This window comes from Astatotilapia calliptera, chromosome 23 (genome assembly GCF_964374335.1).
Source record: "Astatotilapia calliptera chromosome 23, fAstCal68.1, whole genome shotgun sequence".
Lineage (NCBI taxonomy): Eukaryota > Metazoa > Chordata > Actinopteri > Cichliformes > Cichlidae > Astatotilapia > Astatotilapia calliptera.
Window position 1 is genome coordinate 28,348,714 of NC_137443.1, and position 20,675 is coordinate 28,369,388.

The 20,675-nt window shown below is 37.6% G+C and overlaps 1 protein-coding gene and 1 long non-coding RNA gene across 2 annotated transcripts; one reads left to right on the forward strand and one right to left on the reverse strand.

Annotated features, from left to right (window-relative positions):
* Positions 1 to 48: 48 nt before the first annotated feature.
* Positions 49 to 6,571, reverse strand: LOC145424114 (uncharacterized). The gene is made up of 3 exons (XR_013905083.1): positions 6,437 to 6,571; positions 693 to 808; positions 49 to 237 (listed from the first exon to the last, which is right to left on the reverse strand). It is a non-coding gene; the product is annotated as an uncharacterized LOC145424114 (long non-coding RNA).
* A 1,705-nt stretch (positions 6,572 to 8,276) lies between these two features.
* LOC113016077 (sodium/potassium-transporting ATPase subunit alpha-1-like) lies at positions 8,277 to 20,263 on the forward strand. Its single transcript, XM_026158605.2, has 23 exons — positions 8,277 to 8,424; positions 8,913 to 9,023; positions 9,302 to 9,361; positions 10,029 to 10,130; positions 10,252 to 10,353; positions 10,486 to 10,599; positions 10,796 to 10,930; positions 11,377 to 11,494; positions 11,656 to 11,924; positions 12,019 to 12,327; positions 12,454 to 12,588; positions 13,082 to 13,274; positions 13,370 to 13,545; positions 13,647 to 13,783; positions 14,976 to 15,126; positions 15,221 to 15,389; positions 15,474 to 15,628; positions 16,502 to 16,625; positions 17,140 to 17,285; positions 17,385 to 17,515; positions 17,660 to 17,761; positions 19,242 to 19,333; positions 20,111 to 20,263. The coding sequence occupies exons 1-23, from the start codon at positions 8,413 to 8,415 to the stop codon at positions 20,137 to 20,139; spliced, it is 3,072 nt and encodes a 1,023-aa protein (XP_026014390.1). The 5' UTR covers positions 8,277 to 8,412; the 3' UTR covers positions 20,140 to 20,263.
* The last annotated feature ends 412 nt before the right edge of the window (positions 20,264 to 20,675 follow it).

The following is a 20,675-nucleotide window of genomic DNA, read 5'->3' on the forward strand; positions in this document are numbered from 1 at the left end:
GCATAAAAGAAGATATAATAAACAAATTCCAAAGAAACACACGGTAAATGAAAAATAAATATCACCTATGTTATGGAGTTTAATGGATCACCAATCAGTGCCATGTTCAGTTCTGTTGTATTAAACACCTCCATCATGATGCACTATCCAGGTTCTGACCATTGTCGCAGACAACTCAGTGGAGCATCTTCTCTTTAGACAATCTCGCCTCTTTGGAGGCAGCTGTGAATCTTCAACCTGGGAAGTAAAAATATGAGTTAAGAAAGAATGTTTTCTTTATGTTGCAAGAAATGATGAATGAATTTTATAAATAACAGCAAAGCGCTGGAAGCTAGATTTGTGAGATGGAAGCTCCCAGTGTGCTCCTGGTAATACAAAACTGTGGTTTCTTATTGTAAATATTAGCACAGATCAGTGTATCAGTATTTACAAAATAAATTGTAATACAAAACTGTATTTGTCCTTCAAGCTCAGTTTAGATTATGCAGTTTATTCATTACTCGTGGTTCATGACAGTATTTTCCTACAACTTTATAACTACATGGCTATTACGTGACGTTCAGAAACTTTGTTTTCAAAATCATTTTAACACTACATCGACATAAACTAGCAGGTTTTTTAAAAATAAGGAATTATGTCAACTATTTATTTATAAGTGCAATTCGACTTTCCAGTGTGCTGTTTACCCAGACCTCAAGTCTCCGAGAGATCGGATGTAGTGGTCCAAGGTCTAGCTGTTGGGAGTGGGAACACGGGTAAGTGGATGTATTTTGACTTCCACAGGACAAATAGGGGCACTTTCATGTCTCTGGAAGGAAGAAAGAACAAAGAATGTAATAAGTGTGGCTTGAAAAGTCTGATTGACAGTGTGGTTACAGCTTAATCCTTGAAACTTGTGCTGTTACAGCACCACTGGTAGTAATGTAATTTAACAGAATCTTTAAACCGGTGGCAAACAAAAAATGTCACAAAATCTTAACTGTATTCATTAAAATGTATAAGTGGTTATAAAATGATTAGTGTTTGTTTTCTTTGCAAAGATCCATGCAAAAAGTTAATTTACTAAATAAAAAAGCATTACAAGAGTTATAGTTTTAGTAATAATACAGATGTTCCTAAATTTTGAATCAACAGAAAATATCTTGTCTTTACTTCAGCGTGTCAAAATTACACTGAAACATTACATTTTTATTTAAATCCCAAGCAGAAAACAAACAAGCAATACAATGCAAAAAAAATAAAATTAATAATCACTGGCCCAGAATCAGAGTGTCGTTGTTCTTCCCCTTCATGCCGATGCTGCATTCTCACCCTGTTGGGCCTTATGAACAATAGTACCTACAAGTTTAAAAATAAATGTACTATATTTGCATATTTACATTTATTAAGCTATTCCTTTTCAAATAAACCTAAAAGCTGCTTCAGAGAGTTTCTTCTTTTTACCACACACTGTGTCAGCAGATGCAATTCAGCTGACAAGTTGCAGTGAACTTCATAACTCAGAGATCATTTAGAAAATGTAATTAAATGAATAGATTTTTCATGTGGTAAAGCAGTTGTACTTTACATTAAACTTTTGCCTACTGGAGCTTTAAAATATAGCAGCAGCTAAATGCTATTCCATTTTATTAGACATGATATAATAATAATAATAATAATAATAGATTGGATTTATATAGCGCTTTTCAAGGCACCCAAAGCGCTTTACAATACCACTATTCATTCACACACTGGTGGAGGTAGCTACAGTTGTAGCCACAGCTGCCCTGGGGCAGACTGACAGAAGCGAGGCTGCCATATCGCGCCATCGGCCCCTGTTATCTTGCTGTTATCTTGCAGTGATTCAATAATCACCTACTAATCCTTTAAGGGGTACCTGAAGCGCGCAACATAGCAGAAGTAAATAAATTAACAGTAATTGTGATTAAGAAAATCATTTTTATCCGGTTGGATGTGTGCCTTTAATCAAAATTATGTTTTTAATGCTAAAACTTAAAAATTTGTTTTTATTCACTCATTTTCAAATTTACCATTTAATAAAAACACAGAAAAAATAGTAAACCACATCAATGTCGTTGTATTTTTTTATTAGGCTAAATACTTTACTTGCATTTCTGGTAAGAAAAACAGGTTTAGTGGACTAATGTTATGGAATAGAATAGAATAGAATAGCATAGAATAAAGCTTTACTATCCCACGAATGAGAAATTTGGGTGTTACACAGCTCTTATAGCAAGGGGAATATAAAATATAGAAGGAAGACACAAAGTGGTCCTATATACACAAGCAACTGAAGTTTGTATATATAGGTAACAATGTAGCAAACAAGCTGATTAGTAAGATAACCCCAAAAATGTTTTCAAGCATTAGGTCATTCAGCTGCTGGTAAGAATGACCTTATGCATGACTGACTCCTCAGACAAGTGCACTGTGTTTACAATCTTTAGATCAGCTTGGTATTTGTCTAACTATTAACAATATAATTTTTGGTTCTAAAATATTTGTGTTTTCTTGTTTTAATGACAGGTAGTCTAATACATGCGTACTGTAGCACTGTAGATGAATCCAGATATTTAATTAAATTTAATTTTGCTTTAAAACTAACAACACATTTTAATGCTTAAATCATTGAAAGGAGAACGAAGGGTGTGCAAATGTTTAACATTTTCAAAAGACTTAGTGCAGCTGCCAAAGAGGAACTACTGATTGTTGAGTTGATTAACTCTTGTTTTATAGTTTGGTGAGGGGTATTTTGAGCAAACATTCTTGGTGCTGTAGCTCACTGAGGAGTCCATTTACACAAAAAAAGAAAGTAATAAAAGGAAAATTGTGTGATACATACTATATAAATATTGTATAGTAAATTTGCATTAATCAACAACAATGCAGATCGTTGTTGCATTGTTCTCATGCTGTGGTTAACATAAAAGTGCCTTCTAGGTCTCTCTTTCATGGCTCATTTGTTTACTCTGTGTTGTCACCACCTTTTTTGTCTTTAAGATTTCTGTGTAATGCACATATCCCTCCTCTATGACACACTCACTCTTGGAAATCATTTAAAGAGCACAAGTCATACACGCTTGTCTTGTTTTGTAAATATCTAGAAATCGGATCAGTCGCTCTGAATGGTGTGTTGATATAACCCTAATGCTATAAGGCAAAATTTTAAAATTAGAGAGTTCTACACTAGACATAAGTTGAGTGCTAATTAGGAATTGACTCTGGACTGACTAGACCATTCCAGAACCTTCATTTTGATTAGTTTTTTTTTTCTTTAGCCATTCAGAGGTGACCTTTCTGAATAATGAATAATATAATAATATATTATAATATATAATAATAATAATGAACTGTGGTTCACTGAAGTCCAAAAGCCTTAGAAATGGCTTTGTAATCGTTTCAATGCAAATAGACATCAATTAATTTGTTTCTCAGACGTTTCTTTAGATTACAGGTTGCTTTTTGAGATCTTTTTGCCTGCTTCCGTTTGTCAGATAGGTTCTATTTCAGTGATTTCTTTATTTGCCAGGTCTTGCAGCACAGAGGTTATCACTAAACTGCCATTTAAGTAAACACTGTCGTTGCAATCTCTCTCTCTCTCTCTCTCTCTCTCTCTCCCTGTATAACTGTATTGTTTCACAATTAAGAATAATAATTGGCATTTCACAGAAATTCACATCAAGTTTGTGATTCCTGAGGAAGTGCGGTGATATTCCCCCAGGAAAGACAAAGTGGCTTTCTACACTTGATCCATGACCTTTCATCACCTTAACAAAAGATATAAAGATATGAAAAATCCAAGTTGAACAGTCAGTCACCAAATCCATCTTGCCAGTTTTTGTATTTTTATTTCCCCCTGTGACTGCTAGTAATTATGCGGCTATAAATTGTCCCCTTCTGTGGCATATTTGAATTTGGTGTTGACAGCAAGTATCTAGTCTATCTCTTTATTTGAAGTGTTTCTCCCAAACTTTGCAAAACTGTGATTGCAGATATTTGACTTTGATTACAGGTCACAGAGCTGGGATCCCATTGTGATGGTGCTGACTGACTCTACTACAAAACATCTCTGAAGTACAATTATGAAAAATCCATGTTTTGGGACATTTTAAGGTAGGTTTACTCCATCAAACACTGATTAGTGAACAGTTTATTCATTTTTTTCCGATAGTCCTTTGGAGGACTCTTACAATAGTACATTTAAGGCTACTTATGCCTTTGACATTGAACTCCTTGCAGCTGTTAAATGAACTAAAAATCAAAAGCACTGTCCTTATGTTTGCCCTGAGATTGGGTTTCATTCTTATTAGTTGAAGAAAATTGAATAAGACCGAGGGGCCCTTAACAGGATGTCAGTCAACGTAGTTTGAAATCAAGGAAACCAGTTTTACTCTATGTAAGCATTTATTGCCGGGGGGTCCTTCAATCTAAAAGAAAAAACGTGCATAGAGTGAATACAACTTCACTAAAAACCAAACGAAAAAAATATTAAAATGTTTGTTATTACTGCCCATTAAAAAGCCTACGTTTTATTTGTAAACCATGAAATCAACTGATCCACACCAAAGCCCAATTTTCCTACTGTAAGGTGATAGTGCTAAGCACTGCACCACCTGGGAATTTTTTTAGAAGTGATCTTTTAATGCAGGCAGTGAGCAGTGATGGTTTCATTCTTTCAGGGAAATAAAGGCAGTATTAGTGTGAAGGGCAGTTACTAGCATGGCTTTTTTTGAGAAACGTTTTCTGAACAAACACCGCTATCCAGTCTTAAAGTCCTGACTCAAATTACCTAAACACTGCACGACTGTTGAAAGGAAGTTGACGGGAATGACTCACTGCTAAATGGTGTGTTTCCAAATCTGAAACTTTTCAGTTTGTCTGTTTGTCACTGTTTACTATAGCAATAAATGAAACAGAACCGAAAGGGTCTCTTTGCTGCTGTTGCCAGTGTCTAGAGTGCTAAGAAAAATAAATTCTACTTACTTGTCCAGTTCTGAGATAAAGTGATATGTTGACCTTACTGCACAATTACTCTATTTAAAAAAAATGTGATGTTAAATGTAAAAAAAATTAATTAAGAAGATTAAAAGCATTATATCTCACATTCAAACTTTTCTCAGCACACTTTGGTTAAATCAAAATTCAGTCACACAACTGATTTAAATAATGTCATTATTGTGCTAGGGAACAGGGAAATATAATAATGCATTTATATAGTGCTTTTTGGGGCCCTCAAAGTGCTTTACAATTCCACTATTCATTCACTCCCACACTGGTGGAGACAGCTACAGTTGTAGTCGCAGCTGCCCTGGGGCAGACTGACAGAAGCAAGGCTGCCATATCGTGCCATCAGTCCCTCTGGCCATCACCAGTAGGCGGTAGGTGAAGTGTCTTGCCCAAGGACACAACGACCGAGACTGTCCGAGCCGGGGCTTGAACCGGCCACCTTCCGGTTAGGGGACGAACTGCCAACTCTTTGAGCCAGGATCGCCCATGATTGTGTCTTCAAAATACCCATAGCATCATAGACATTTATACTACAAGTATATTTATAAAAGTTAAACAGTAATGCTCTTTAAATGGAAATGATGTGTACTGTCATTTACATCTTTTTATTATTTTATTTATTTATTTATTTATTTATTTTTACATTTGTTACATTAATTTCCGAGATTTTCCATGTTTTTCTCCTGCCTCTTTAGTTTTATATGATCCACTCACTTTGTTCTCTCTCTCTCTTTGCATCTTTATACCCCTCCTCACTTAGCTTAATGGGGTGACAACACACGGTTGCTCGTTTACAGCAAACATATCCAGCTCCGCCGTACATCAAGGACAGTCCTTCCTTTATGATCAGGTTGTTGAGTTGGAGTGGGGGCGGGGGATGGGGGATGGGGGATGGGGGGCGGGAAGTGTTGGATAGGATGTTAAATTGCAATGCTTAGGCTACAATACTCCTCAATAAACACCAGAAGACGTCACTAGATATGTGATTTATTCACAAATAATAAATGTTTATCTGCAGTAACCTCAGAATAATCTTCATTTTCCATACTCACAGCCTCATACCTTTTTCAACCCATGTGGTGCTACGGCAGGGATCAAACTAGATCATCAGGCAAAACATACAAAATTATATAATAATACAGATGACTGAAATTTTGAAATATTAAATAAGTATCCAAGCTTAGCTGGATTTTAAAAAACAAAACAAAACAGTAAATACCATATCTTGGTCCAGTCAAAATGCATTACAATCTCTGTCAGTTTTCCTCAGTTAACAAACATAAGCATAGAAGTGAGCCTGAAAATGTTTATGTGCCTGTGTATGGAGGCGTATTTCATTGACACTTAGCAACATTACATTTTTACAGAAGAAAAAAATCACAGTGATGTTAAAAATGCTATTTTATCAACTTCCACGTGGCTTTCTTACCTCACAAACTCATTGGTCCAACATATAAATCCTGAAAAAACAAAGTGCTGAAAAGGGGCTTCTTGATGTTGCTCCTGTCTATTATTGTAGGGTCTTTATCTTACAATTTAAAAAAGAAAGAAACCCCCCCAAATTGAACAGGCGTTAATACTGCCAAGATTCTCGTTGATACTCGCATCGAAATAAAAGACTGCTGAGAATAGCTGCTGTTGGCAGTATATGAGCTCACTGTGTGTCAATTCAAGTAAAGTAAGATCTCCTACTTTTTCAAACTCTCTGGGTTAACATCGTAAAATGCTTGTTGTGCTCAGCTCACCTTTCTTTGGAAACAGCGTTTCTTAGGAACTGCTTTCTGCCCCTCTCTTTTCTTTCTTGTAATTATTTGATTTTGCTTTCTTGTAGAAAGACATGACTCACAGTGTGCATTAGCGCTCGCCTAGGCAGAATAAATCAGTTGTGCTATAAAAGTGAGTCAAGCGTGGGATGGACTGAACCATTTTGTGTTTTTCTAATATATATTAATATGTACAGAAGTGTGCTTTGGACCTCGTACTTAAATTTGAACCATCTCATTCATCATTTACCTTTCTCTCATATTTATTTTAGACAGTTTCCATATTTTCCTCCTGCGCCTTTTGTTTTACATTTTACCTCATCTTTGTCGCTCCATTCTTTGCATCTTCACAACGATCCTCACTTTGCTCTGTGGGTTGATAACACAAAGTTATACGTTTACAGCAAACATATCCAGCAACTCCCTGCTCTGCACCCATAAAAACTTCAAGGACAGCCCTTCCTTCCTAAACAAGAAGAGGATACATTGATTTGATGAGGGACATCAGGGTCAAAAGTGTTTTTTAATTACATGCTAGGTCTTTGTTGACAAAACTACCCCTTAAAGATTTATGAATTTTACAAGATTACAAGTTGTAATTTTTTTCTTTTTTTTTTTCATTTCTAAAAACCTGTTCCTTCCATAAATGGTGAAAAATCCTAATCAATTAGAGATATATTTTTGCCTCATGGGGTTTCCCAAGGCAAATGGCAAATAACCCTCTCCTTCATCTCTTCTCTCACATTTATTTCAGACAGTTTCCGTGTTTCTTTTCTAGGTTTTCTCCCTCACCCTTTTTTTGTTTGACAGTATATCTCTTCTTTGCCGTTTCTTTCTTTCTATCTTTACACCCATCCTAACCTTGCTTAATGAGATGATAACATGCTTACATTGATTCACACGTTTACAGCAAACATATCCTGTAACTCCATGTACTCCGACCAGTCAGACATCAAGGGCAGCCCTTTCTTTGCGAACAGGAAGAGAACATCTTGGTTTGATGAGGGATATCAGGGTCAATTTTCGAGCATAGCTGTGTTCATCAAGGCACCTAGAACACGCTAGGTCGCTGATGATTGGTTTTGTAATTGTATGACCAGATTCGCAGTGAGGTTTGCTGTGCCCAAATGTATAGGGAGGGTTCATTGTGCATGTCTGGCAGAGGATCCTTGTTTGTTAGATCTTTAACTTCCCCTTCCAGCAACGCAAGGATGACAAGGATGAAGGGTTATCGAAGTTGACTGATCAATTGTGGTAGCTCTATTGCCGAGATATCTGCACTGAGTAGTGGCACCAAAGCTGAAGGGAGCCATCAAGCTGAAGGAGTCCAACCAAGTGTGGTTAGCTGTTGGGCTTCTGGACACAGCTGACGGGTACCCTTGGCAGTGACTGAAGCAAAAGATTTGAGTGTTGGAGGAGTTTAATCATAATACCTCCCCCAACCCATGACCTATTGAGTTTAACCTCCACGCTTCCTTCCTCTAAGCTCCTCCTCCACAGGTATAAAAGTAAGCTGAAATTAAGCCACCTATGTTCAGGGCAGAGTGGAAGACGCAGGAGACAACTGGACTGAAAGAGGGAGGTGGAGTAGGAAGGTTAGACTGATTAACTGAACTGACTGCTGTCAGACTGCACTGCAACCATGGGAGTGACAGTAAGTTTGGACTGAGCTCGACAGTTTTGGATTGCTCAGGGTTGAATATTCTTGCCGCTTACTTACACATTAGCTTACATCTCTGTTAAATTTCTTTCTTTTTTTTTTTACTTCTTTATCAACTGTGAAGAGACATTTTTCGAAATTATATAAACAATGACACATTTACTTCATTATGTAAAATCTGAAAGGCAACTTTCCAGCATGTTTCATGTTGTATCAGTTTTATTTAAAACCCTATTTTGTGACACTGTGAAAACATACATTAATTTCTTTACAGCTTTAGAAACTTAAAACATATTCTAAAATGATCTATTTGAATTTGAATTTGCTGTTCTAATATTTAACAGCATATCAGTTAACAATATATTATTCTTTAATTGTTGACAATAATTAATAATTTCGTTTCATGCAACTTTCTGCTTTAAAATCACCTTCGATTTTAGTCGTATTCAGAACTCCCTTTTGTGACACTTTGTTCATAACAGAAAATGAAAGATGATTACAAACTGGCGGCAACCGCAGACCACGAAGAGAAGAGGAGCAAGAAGGGTAGAAAAAATAGGGATACGGAGGACCTGAAAAAAGAAGTTGACCTGGTGAGTACGTAAATTATGTGAAGCCACTCTGGGATAATCTTTCATGTAAGTGTTTGATTGGCACAATTTAAGTATGCCAATATAGTATAAAGAGTTTATAACATGTGAAAATCCGTGTTCAAACACAAAAAGATTCTTATCTTAAAATGACTCTGTATGGAGCAATGTGTAAAGTGCAGATGCATTTTGTCCCCTGTGTCCTTCTGGAGGAATTTACAGGGATGTTTTTTAAGCCTCAAATGACATTTTCGTCTTTTTCTCTCCCACACTCTCCTTAGGATGATCACAAATTAAGCGTGGACGAGATTCACAGAAAATATGGAACCGACCTAGTCATGGTGAGGACTCCGAATATGTGTCTTTGTTTTTGTGAGTGTTTGAGATGGTAAGGACAGAGGCCAGGAAAGATCAGGTAGTCTTGAAAAACATCATGGTGTGCATGCAAATAATAGCATATAAAATGTTCAAGATCTCAGTTTCTCACCCACTATGAGCAGTATCTAGTTACGGAGTTCTGTTTTATTGGTCTAGTTTTACAAACCAAATTCTTCAAATTTGAACAAAATGAAAACTAAAAGACTTTTAATCCACACGAGCCACTATTTTTTTCACATCTCTTTTATAGGTAAGCATGTTAAACAACTAAAAAGCAATCAAATAATAATAACTTAATAATTTGCTATATGTTCTCCAGGCTTAATCTTTTTGAACTTTCTTGTTTTTTCAGTCATTTGTTGCCTTGACAGCTTTTGTGTGGCCTGTAGCAAACATCAAATTTAACATTAGCTCATTTTGTGCATAAAATTGTAAAATTACAGAGAAAATACCACTGCCTTGCCACTGCTGTGCCAAGTAAAAAAACGGCATTGGAAAGGCAAAATTAAGAGGGTGACAGGAACCAGTAAATATACTACAATATTACTGTTGTAGGATGTAACTATACTGTACTACACATGTACAGACAAGTCTTTTGAACTTCTGGGGTAACTGAGACACTGTTTTTAGGGTCTCTCCTCCTCCAGAGCAAAAGAGATCCTGGCCCGAGATGGCCCCAACGCCCTCACACCTCCTCCCACAACACCCGAATGGGTCAAGTTCTGCAAACAGGTAGGAGTCCAACATCCTCACCATGAAAACCACAAACCTGTGTTTTAACTCACACATTATAAATGCAAAAAAAAGTAAGTACAACCACCAAAGGTTAAATGTTATTTCCCCTGGTTTCCAGCTGTTTGGTGGTTTCTGCATGCTGCTGTGGATTGGTGCCTTCCTCTGCTTTGTGGCTTATAGTATCCAGGCTGCCTCAGAAGATGAACCTGCAAGTGATAACGTAAGCGAGTCTTTATCTAAATTGTTATTGTGACCATTAATTCAATTCAATTCAATTTTATTTATATAGCGCCAAATCACAACATAAGTCGCCATTAAGGATCACCTAACTCTCTCGTGTCTCTTCATGTAGTTGTACCTAGGTATCGTCCTTTCTGTTGTGGTCATGATCACGGCTTGCTTCTCCTACTACCAAGAGGCCAAGAGCTCCAGGATTATGGATTCCTTTAAGAACATGGTCCCACAGGTGAGACACTGAAAGGAAAACTAATGTAAATTCAACATATTTACAGCTTATATGAATTAAGAAACTGCAGTATTTTTTGCACAGTCTTAAGGGAAAAGTTCTGCACTGATGATACATTTTATCATCTGAAATTTTGGTGTTGGCATTAAATTCAAACCGGGTTAATCAAAAATTCCTAAAATCTTTGATTTCATAGCAAGCCCTGGTTATCCGTGACGGAGAGAAGAAAAGCATCAACACTGAGGAGGTGGTGCTTGGAGATTTAGTGGAGGTGAAAGGAGGAGACCGGATCCCTGCTGATCTGAGAATCATCTCTGCTCACGGCTGCAAGGTCTGTATCTCAAATACTCTTTATGCCAGCAAACATTTTTGTAGAGCATGTGTTTGATATCTACTATTATTTATTTATTTATTTAAATGAGAAGAAGACATGCTGTGATGTTTAGTTAGTTTTAGACATAGTTTAGTTATGGCCGGCGACAGAGTCAAGCTCAGCCCTCAGTCCATTTAGATTAGCTAATCTTGTGCATGCAAGCTGATTGCTCAACTGTTCAACATTTTTATGTATCCCACTAGTAAATCTGAGAAGTTACTAGCTATGTTGATTGGATGTGGTGGTCTTCATTCTAAGTAGCTTTTCTTTGATCATATCATAAACTGTTCCCATTTGTTTCTTAAGTTTATTATTATTATTTTTTACAAAAATATTTAATTCTGTGTTTTCATGTCACTGATCCCCTCACTGATCTTCGTTTGATTTTGTTTGTTATCTCTCAGGTGGACAACTCCTCCCTGACGGGTGAATCAGAGCCCCAGACTCGTTCTCCAGAATTTTCCAATGAAAACCCACTGGAAACCAGGAACATTGCTTTCTTCTCCACCAACTGTGTAGAAGGTAGAGTATGAACAGCTTGTGGTTGACAATTTGAGTGTGGTTTTTATTTGATGAAACAGTAGTTTAGTGATGCTTGCTGGTAATCCACAAAATAAGAAGGATAACAAGGAAGAATGAAATCATCCATTGTTCTGTGGACTCTGTGTCTCTTCAATTTTCAGGCACAGCCAGAGGAATCGTCATCAACACTGGAGATAATACTATCATGGGCCGTATCGCCACCCTGGCTTCCAGTCTTGAAGCTGGAAAAACTCCCATTGCCATTGAGATCGAACATTTTATCCACATCATCACTGGAGTGGCCGTGTTCTTGGGTGTTTCTTTCTTCATCCTCTCCGTCATCCTTGGATATAACTGGCTGGAGGGTATTATCTTCCTCATTGGTATCATTGTCGCCAACGTGCCAGAAGGTCTCTTGGCTACTGTCACTGTGAGTTTTGGTGTCAAATGACATTCTCTGCAGATAGCTTATGTCTTACTGTCTGCAGTTGTCATAGTTTTGAAAACTTACGTTTTGTCTGTAGGTGTGTCTGACTCTGACTGCTAAGCGTATGGCCAAGAAGAACTGCCTGGTGAAGAACTTGGAAGCTGTCGAGACTCTGGGCTCCACCTCCACCATTTGCTCTGACAAGACCGGCACCCTGACCCAGAACAGAATGACCGTGGCCCACATGTGGTTTGACAACCAGATCCATGAGGCCGACACCACTGAGAACCAGAGCGGTACCTCTTTTGACAGGAGCTCTGCCACCTGGGCTGCTCTGTCCAGAATCGCCGGACTCTGCAACCGGGCCGTCTTCCTGGCTGAACAGAACAAAGTTCCTGTTTTGAAGGTGATAAACTTTCATTTCTTAAGGCTCTTGTGGTTGGCAAGTAAAAGCTTTGGTATTTTAAATAAGGCATAGGATGTAACTTATGAATCCATTTTACCAACTCTGTCTTTTTCTAAAAATCCACAGAGACATGTGGCTGGTGATGCATCAGAAGCTGCCTTGCTGAAGTGTATCGAGCTGTGCTGTGGATCTGTTAGTGACATGAGAGAAAAATACCCCAAAATTGCTGAGATCCCCTTTAATTCCACAAACAAATACCAGGTAAATCATCCATACAGAGTGACAAATCTCAAAAATACATTGTACATGCTTTGGTTTGTGAACTTCTGTTTCAAAGCTTTGTGTTTAAATCAAAAGTCCAGTAAGCCAATTTTCTCAAAAATACCTATACAGTCTGACTTCTTGTTGTTATCAGTGGAGTCATCCTTTGCTGGCAGGAGTACAGTTTAAGGCAATAAACCTTGACGGTATGTTGTTGTGGAAATGCACAGTAGTATACTTCTTTGAAGTGCAGTGCCTGGTTCACATATATACTTGGGACATTGCAATGTAAAGTCTCCATGAACAATTCTATGTGGTCACAAATAATCGGCAGGCACAGTGACATCTCCACCAATGCTTGCACTCACTGCTAGATGGTGAAATTCAAGTCACACTCAAGATTACCCTTGCAAATGTAGAACGCCTAATGAGGGCCTAATTTTTGAGACCTGAAAACTTTGCGTTTAAATCAAAGCTTTCTGTTGCCCCACAGCTCTCCATCCATAAAAACAACACCCCTGGCGAAACCAAGCATTTGCTGGTGATGAAAGGAGCTCCAGAGAGGATTTTGGACCGCTGCTCCACCATCGTGATCCAGGGCAAAGAGCAGCCTCTGGACGCTCAGCTGAAAGATTCTTTTAATAGTGCCTATCTTGAGTTGGGAGGCCTTGGAGAGAGAGTTTTGGGTACAGCTTCACTTCTTTTTATATCAGCATTTATGAACTGTTTGTTTACTGGAGAAAATTTAATCTAACAAGTACTTTCTGTGTGTCTTTTTCAGGTTTCTGCCACTATAACCTCTCTGATGACCAGTTCCCAGAAGGCTTTGCTTTTGACACTGATGATGTGAACTTCCCCACTGAAAACCTGTGCTTTATTGGCCTCATGTCCATGATTGACCCTCCTCGTGCTGCTGTGCCCGATGCTGTGAGTAAATGCAGGAGTGCTGGAATCAAGGTATGCTAACTTTTTTGAAACAACAGATTTTAAACTTTCTCTTTTTTCAAACTGTGGTCAAAACTTCAAGTTAAATATTTTTCTTATCTTTTCTTTCTCAGGTCATCATGGTCACAGGTGACCATCCAATTACAGCCAAGGCTATTGCTAGAGGTGTGGGTATCATCTCAGAAGGCAATGAGACTGTTGAAGACATTGCTGCCCGCTTAAATATTCCAGTTTCAGAGGTCAACCCTAGGTTAGTTTTCTTATCAAGATTTATTTAGCTAGCTTTGAACATTTTGTGAGCATAAGAGGCAGCTGTTCAAATTAAATCAAGTTTGGCTAATGAAGGTTTTGACATCTGCAGAGCCTAAAAGGCTTTTACCATTAATTTGTGCAAGAAAAAATAATCTTGATATGGTTCTTAGCTACTGGCTTTCCTGTTTCTTCATCAGCAGTACAAGACTATACTATACTATAATCCTGAATCAGTAGTCATCTTCGTAACTCAAGTGCAAATAATACCTAATAAATGCAACACATGTGATTCATTATCTGCAATGGGAAGACAACAAGTAGAATATGTTGTAAATGTAGCTTTTTGCTGAATGTTCCATCATCAACTTTTGCTGAGGCTGATGTTATTTTCTTTCCCCCATCATTATCTTTTTCTAATATCCTTAACATAGTCTGTGCTTGGACACAGGATGTTGGACTACAGCTGCTGTTCGTTAATAGATGATTCTTATATAGTGCTTTCCTGCTCTACTTGAGTACTTGAAGTACTTTGTACAACATGCAACATTTATCCATTTATTCATGCACATTGACACACGAGCCAGCAACCTTCCAATTAGCGAATGAACTCCTCTACCTCCTGAGCCACACTACTGTCATCCAGTTGTCCCTCATTTATTGTGGGAGTTACGTTCTAAAAATAACCTGCGATAAGTGAAATCCGCGAAGTAGCCAAGTTTATTTTTTGGAATTATTATAAATGTTTTAAGGCTGTAAAACCCCTAACTACACACTTTTTTCAGACAGGCATCAAGATTTTTACACTTTTCTCTCTTGTTTAAATACTCTCAAAGTTCAAACCTTGTAGAAAAATAAGTGCAGTATTATAGAATGAAACTGAAGGCACCCGCAGGTGATGATGCTTCGTCGACATTGTTGTGTTTGTTGGGGAGAAAACTTACAAACATACAGTGCAGCACTTCAGAGTCACACTGCAAGCGAAGATTTATGTAAATTTGACAAGTTGAACGCAATCTGTACTGTGCAGGAGACACTGCACGAGGTTGATTGAAAATGGTCTACAGCCAATCAGGACGCAGAATACAATGCGCATTAAAAAAGAAAAAAGAAAAAAAAAGCATGCAGAATTGCACAAAAAAAAAAATCTGCGAAACACCTCTGTACTAACACTACTGCAATCTAATCTACAGGGAAGCTAAGGCCTGCGTCATCCATGGTAGTGAGCTGAAAGAAATGACCCCAGAGCAGCTTGATGATGTGCTGAAGCACCACACTGAAATTGTATTTGCCAGGACCTCCCCTCAGCAGAAACTGATCATCGTGGAAGGATGCCAGAGACAGGTGAGCATCAGGGGTGGCGGGAGTGGGGATTCTCACACACACAGTTTCAACATTGTTTTGTTTAAAATGTATATAAAAAAATGCTTTCTTCCAGGGAGCCATTGTGGCCGTGACAGGTGATGGTGTGAACGACTCTCCAGCTCTGAAGAAAGCTGACATCGGTGTTGCCATGGGCATCGCTGGATCTGATGTCTCCAAACAGGCTGCTGACATGATCCTGCTAGACGATAACTTTGCCTCCATTTTAACTGGAGTGGAAGAAGGTAACATCTATATCAAGACTTGGAAAAAAAGTAAAATTCCATAAAATACAAAGCTTCGCAGCAGCTGCTGAATTCCTTTTTCAGGCCGTCTGATCTTTGATAACTTGAAGAAGTCCATCGCCTACACTCTGACCAGTAAAATCCCAGAGATGTCGCCATTCCTCTTCTTCGTGCTTTTTGACATCCCTCTTGCCCTGGGAACTGTCACCATCCTCTGTATTGACCTGGGAACTGACATGGTGAGATTTTGCCTGATTCTGTTCAATTCAGTTTAATTCAATCTATGTAGAACAAAATCACAACAACAGTCACAAAAACAATGATTTTAGAAGGAAGAATCATCCACGCTGTTTTAGCTTTAGCACATTCTGTTAAACACGTTTAACTAATTGTTGTGTTATCTGGCCTCTTAGATAAATAAAGTTTGGTATTATCCACATAGCAGTAAAAGTCAATGTAAAAGGGAAGCATGTATAATGTAAACAGAATTGGTCCTAGCAGGGAACCCTGTGGAACTCCATAATTAACCTTAGTGTGAGAAGAGGACTCTCCATCTTACATGAAGAAACTGTAGTCCATTGGATGGAAAGGATTCAAACTACTGTAGCACAGTACCTTTAATACCAGCAGTATCACTGAAGCTGTTTCTGTGGTGTAATGTGGTCTACACTGACTATTTAGAAGTACTAATTATTACCTTAACCAGATCAATCGTAGGGAGAGAATCTAAATAAATATCAGTAGTATTAAAGCTTACTGTGAGTAATGATATGTTTGTGACATTGTTATTAAATGTTGTTTTTTAAATAGTTCAAATATTACTTATGAAGAAATTAATAAAGTTATTTATACTTAAGTAAGTTGGGTACAGTGCTGAAAAGAAAACTGCGATTTTTGCTGTTTTCCTTGATCAGAGATGGATAGGAAGATGTCCTGGGTTTTTCTTAGATCAACAATCTCTTTTTGCAGGCTAAAAGAAGATCTCTTTGTTAATGAGGGGGCATTTCCTCTCCAGCTTACTGAATCTGTTCTACACAGAAGCTCAAGCGGAAGATAATGCATTTATGGGTGGATAATTTGTTTTTTCTTTTTCTTTTCTTGTGCCATGACAGGTCCCTGCCATCTCCCTGGCCTATGAACAGGCTGAAAGTGACATCATGAAGAGGCAGCCTAGAAATGCCCAAACAGACAAGCTGGTGAATGAGAGACTCATCAGTATGGCCTATGGGCAAATTGGTAACACATCGTTCACTGTTTAACCTTTAGCTATATCAAATCTGTTTTTAATACTTTTGTGCTGTTTTAAGCCTTCCTCTACTGCCCCCTGCTGGATTTTGTTTATACTGCAGACACTAAAACACCTTTAAATATCATATCCAAAATGGGTACCGTCATTTGGTGAGGAAGTTATTGCTTATAGATTGAATGCAATCATTAATTTAAATGCATATTACTTTATTAAATTGAAAGATTTTTTGTTTGCAGGCATTAAAAACGGAATCCGTCAGTTTTTTTCAGGCAAATCTGACCATTATTTAATTTGTTAATAGGTTAAACGTGCGGCATTGTTTCAAACAATTAATGTGTTTAATTTTCATTCACCATGGATTTGCAGAGTATTACATTGACATGTCATATTTGCTACTGCTTTCTTTATGAAGAGGCAGCCACAGTTGTTATTTATATTTGTCATTAGTAAAAGTTGAAACCCTGTCTGATAAGCATTCTTTGATGTTTTTGCTTCTTTTAGGTATGATGCAGGCCTTAGGTGGCTTTTTCACTTATTTTGTCATCCTGTCTGAGAATGGATTCCTCCCCAAAGATCTGGTGGGAATCAGAGTGTTCTGGGATAACAGATATCTAAATGACCTGGAAGACAGCTATGGACAGGAGTGGGTCAGTCACAGTAATGTTACTAACTTTACTCCAGACTGTGAGAATTGTAAAACGTGTGTGTTTCAGTGATTCAGTGTTAATTTAGCTTTTGTCCCCCAGACGTACGAGCGCAGAAAGATCGTCGAGTTTACCTGCCACACAGCTTTCTTCACAAGTATTGTGATCGTCCAGGTGGCCGATCTGCTCATCTGTAAAACCAGGACCAACTCCATTGTGAAACAAGGAATGAAGTATGTATGCACAGATATACATGAGATCTCCAATAACAACAGACTTTGGAACCGCCATTTTCCAAATAAACCGGCAAATAAGTCCAGTTTTAACGAGATTAGTCTCTGCTGTTTTATTGATTCTTACATTTATTTATTTCACAGGAACTACGTTCTCATCTTTGGCATCTTTGAGGAGATGGCTCTGGCTGCCTTCCTGTCATACTGCCCAGGCATGGACATTGCCATCAGAATGTACCCTATGAAGTGAGTAAAAACAATCTGATAGGTTTACACTATAATTTTCTACCCTGTAATTATACAAATGAACCAAAACACTCAGCATTATTTGGCTACTTTAGAGAAATCGCTATATAAGATAAGATAAGATAACCTTTATTAGTCCCACACGTGGGAAATTTGTTTTGTCACAGCAGGAAGTGGACAGTGCAAAAGTTATGAGGCAAAAATTAGAATACAATAAGAATAAATACAGTACACAACTGTACAGAATAGAATAAAATAAAATACTATATACAGTAGAATAAAATAAAATAAATATACAATAAGATAAAAATAGAATACAAATACAAATACTATATACAACTGAGTAAAAATACAAATACAAATATATTCATATTGCAAAGTTTTGCTATTTCACCCATGTTTTTGTGGCTGCCTAGTTTGCCATCTTCATTTATGCAAAGACGATCATGTCCTTGTATTTTGTTAAATGGAGTTTTAGCGTTGTTAATATAAAATAAAATATGTTTATTACTGTCATTTCCACTTTGTAGTAAAGCGCACAAGCTGCGATATGGGTTGCTCTCCTCTAAAAAGAAAAAAGTTAAGACACTTTTAGGCTCATCGGCTCAGAAATTCATACAATCTTGCCAAAGAATATCCAAGAGGACCATAAAACATTTGCATTAATTTGTTTACTTTTCCTGTGGATGTTCTTTAAATGTTGTGCAGTATATCATAAGTTTTCTATGTGTGCATTATGACATTGAAAGGGATCATGTCCGTATGGTCTCTTCTAGACGTGACCAGTAACAGGAATTTTAAGATCAATACTGACACAAATATTTGGTGATTTCAGAACTGATACTGGCCAATTTTTTTCTTTCAGACAGAAAATATGAACAGCTTTCCCTGTTATTTGTTATATGTAGTTATATATGAGTCCTTGATGTGACAATGAGGTTTTAAAACAGTCTTTCTTTGTCGTGGATTGCTTGTTTATGCTCTGTCCAACTTTGTTCGGGTTAGCTGGGTTTTGTGTTTGTGCCGTTTCAAATATGTGTTGCCAACAGGGAAGTTGCAGAGTGCCCTCTGGTAGGCAAACTTGCAACATCAATGGTCATAAAATGACTGAAGGCTTTTTTCTCCCCATGTCTTCCTTACTTTTTTTTTTTAATCAACTGTTATATATCCTGATACTGTTATTTAAGCTGATATATCGACCCCACTGATATATCATTTGGTCTCTAGTCTGTTCTTACTGACCTGTAGCAGTGAGTACCTTCTGTTTTTAGATTTTTTAGATGCGTCGTTTTGCTTCCTCACCTCATAAATTCATTTTAACATCTGGTTGTCTACAGCATAATGTTCACCATCAAAGCTTTTCATGTGCTTTTACAGAACCTGACATAAGAATTTCCAAGATGTTGAGAAGCAAGCTTTTGTGTGGGTTTTTTTTTTTGTCATTTGAAATTGAATCTTTGTCTGTCCATCCTTACCTTAGGCCAATGTGGTGGTTCTGTTCCGTTCCCTACTCCTTCCTCATCTTCATCTATGATGAAGTCAGAAAATATATCCTCAGACGCACCCCAGGAGGTAAGACCTTCCCAGCTCTTTGTTTTACTTTCTGACACACGTAGGACACATTTTTGCCTGTAAACTCTGCATTTTAAATATTAGTGTAGGGGAATGCAAAGGTCATACTTTTTTTACATTTTATCTAAAGGGTTTGAGAAACCACAAACTGAACACCAGAACAGCAAAAAGTATTAAGAGTGAAAGGTGAAAAATGTTGATTATTCCAAGAAATGAAAATAAACTGTGTCCTGATGATCAGACTTCAGTTCAGAATTGTACAGGATGTAAATCTAATAATATAAAACCCAAATACACAAACCTCTAGCTCTTCTAGGGTCATATGACTTCATCCCAGGGTGAATATTAATGGCCTCGCTCATGATATCCTCTCATAAGCAACCCTGAGACCAAACTGACACACCCTCACATGTCCCTGAAGGGTAGAGCTCCTAATAGCATCATCACCAAAATCATGGCTGCAGTTTATCTTCTTTATAATCCCCAGTCAAGTCAATTTTTTCCCCAATAACTGTCAGTAAACATAAGCAAAATAAAGTAAAGACAGATAAAAATTAGATAAGTTGGCCACTCTATAATTTTTATTAGAATTTTTCGTTGGATCTGTAAAAGACAAAAGGAAGTATCTAAACTCTCACATTTGTGGGTGTGCGAATGCACGAGTTGTGTAAAGCGCTTTAAGTGCTCAGAAGAGTAGAAAAGCGCTATACAAGAACCAGTCCATTTACCACATTTGACATGAAACATCACACTAATTGTGTCTCATTTGATTTCTAGGTTGGGTGGAGCTAGAGACATACTACTGAGCCAACATGACATAGGCTTGGAGGATGTGCGTTTTTCATTACCATCTTATGCAATCTTACATTATTAATATAAATATATATTTATCAGTGTGTGTCACAATAAAGAACGTCTGTTGTACACTGAGGCTGCCTGCATGTTAATGTCTTTTGTAAACACTTTTCTCATAGGTTTCTCTGTTTTGTTAGCAGTAAAAATACTGATTCAGGATGGGGGTGGGGGTGGGGGGGGTGGGGGGGGGATTTCCCTGAAGCTTCAGCAGATATAGGACCTGTGATTCATTTCCACCTTTCTACAGTCCTTAGTTTGGTACAAGCTATGTGTCACAAATAAAAAAGTAACATATTAGGACATTTTTCTAATAATTTGCTGAGAGGTTAGAGACCATTTTGTTCAAGAGCACAGAGTATTTTAATGGGCAAAGTGTTGCTAATTTCTTAGATTTTCCATTTTTCCCCCTCCCCTTTGCTCTTTGTTTCTTTGTACTTTTACAACTGCCACCAAAACCAGCACTACCACCACCTTTACTAAACATGGT

Excerpts from the sequence above, each read along its gene's own strand:
- LOC113016077 (XM_026158605.2), top strand. Across the intron at positions 11,925-12,018 it reads GTCTCTTGGCTACTGTCACT|GTGTGTCTGACTCTGACTGC; the intron begins GTGAGTTTTGGT and ends TTTTGTCTGTAG. Across the intron at positions 15,390-15,473 it reads TTTAACTGGAGTGGAAGAAG|GCCGTCTGATCTTTGATAAC; the intron begins GTAACATCTATA and ends TTCCTTTTTCAG.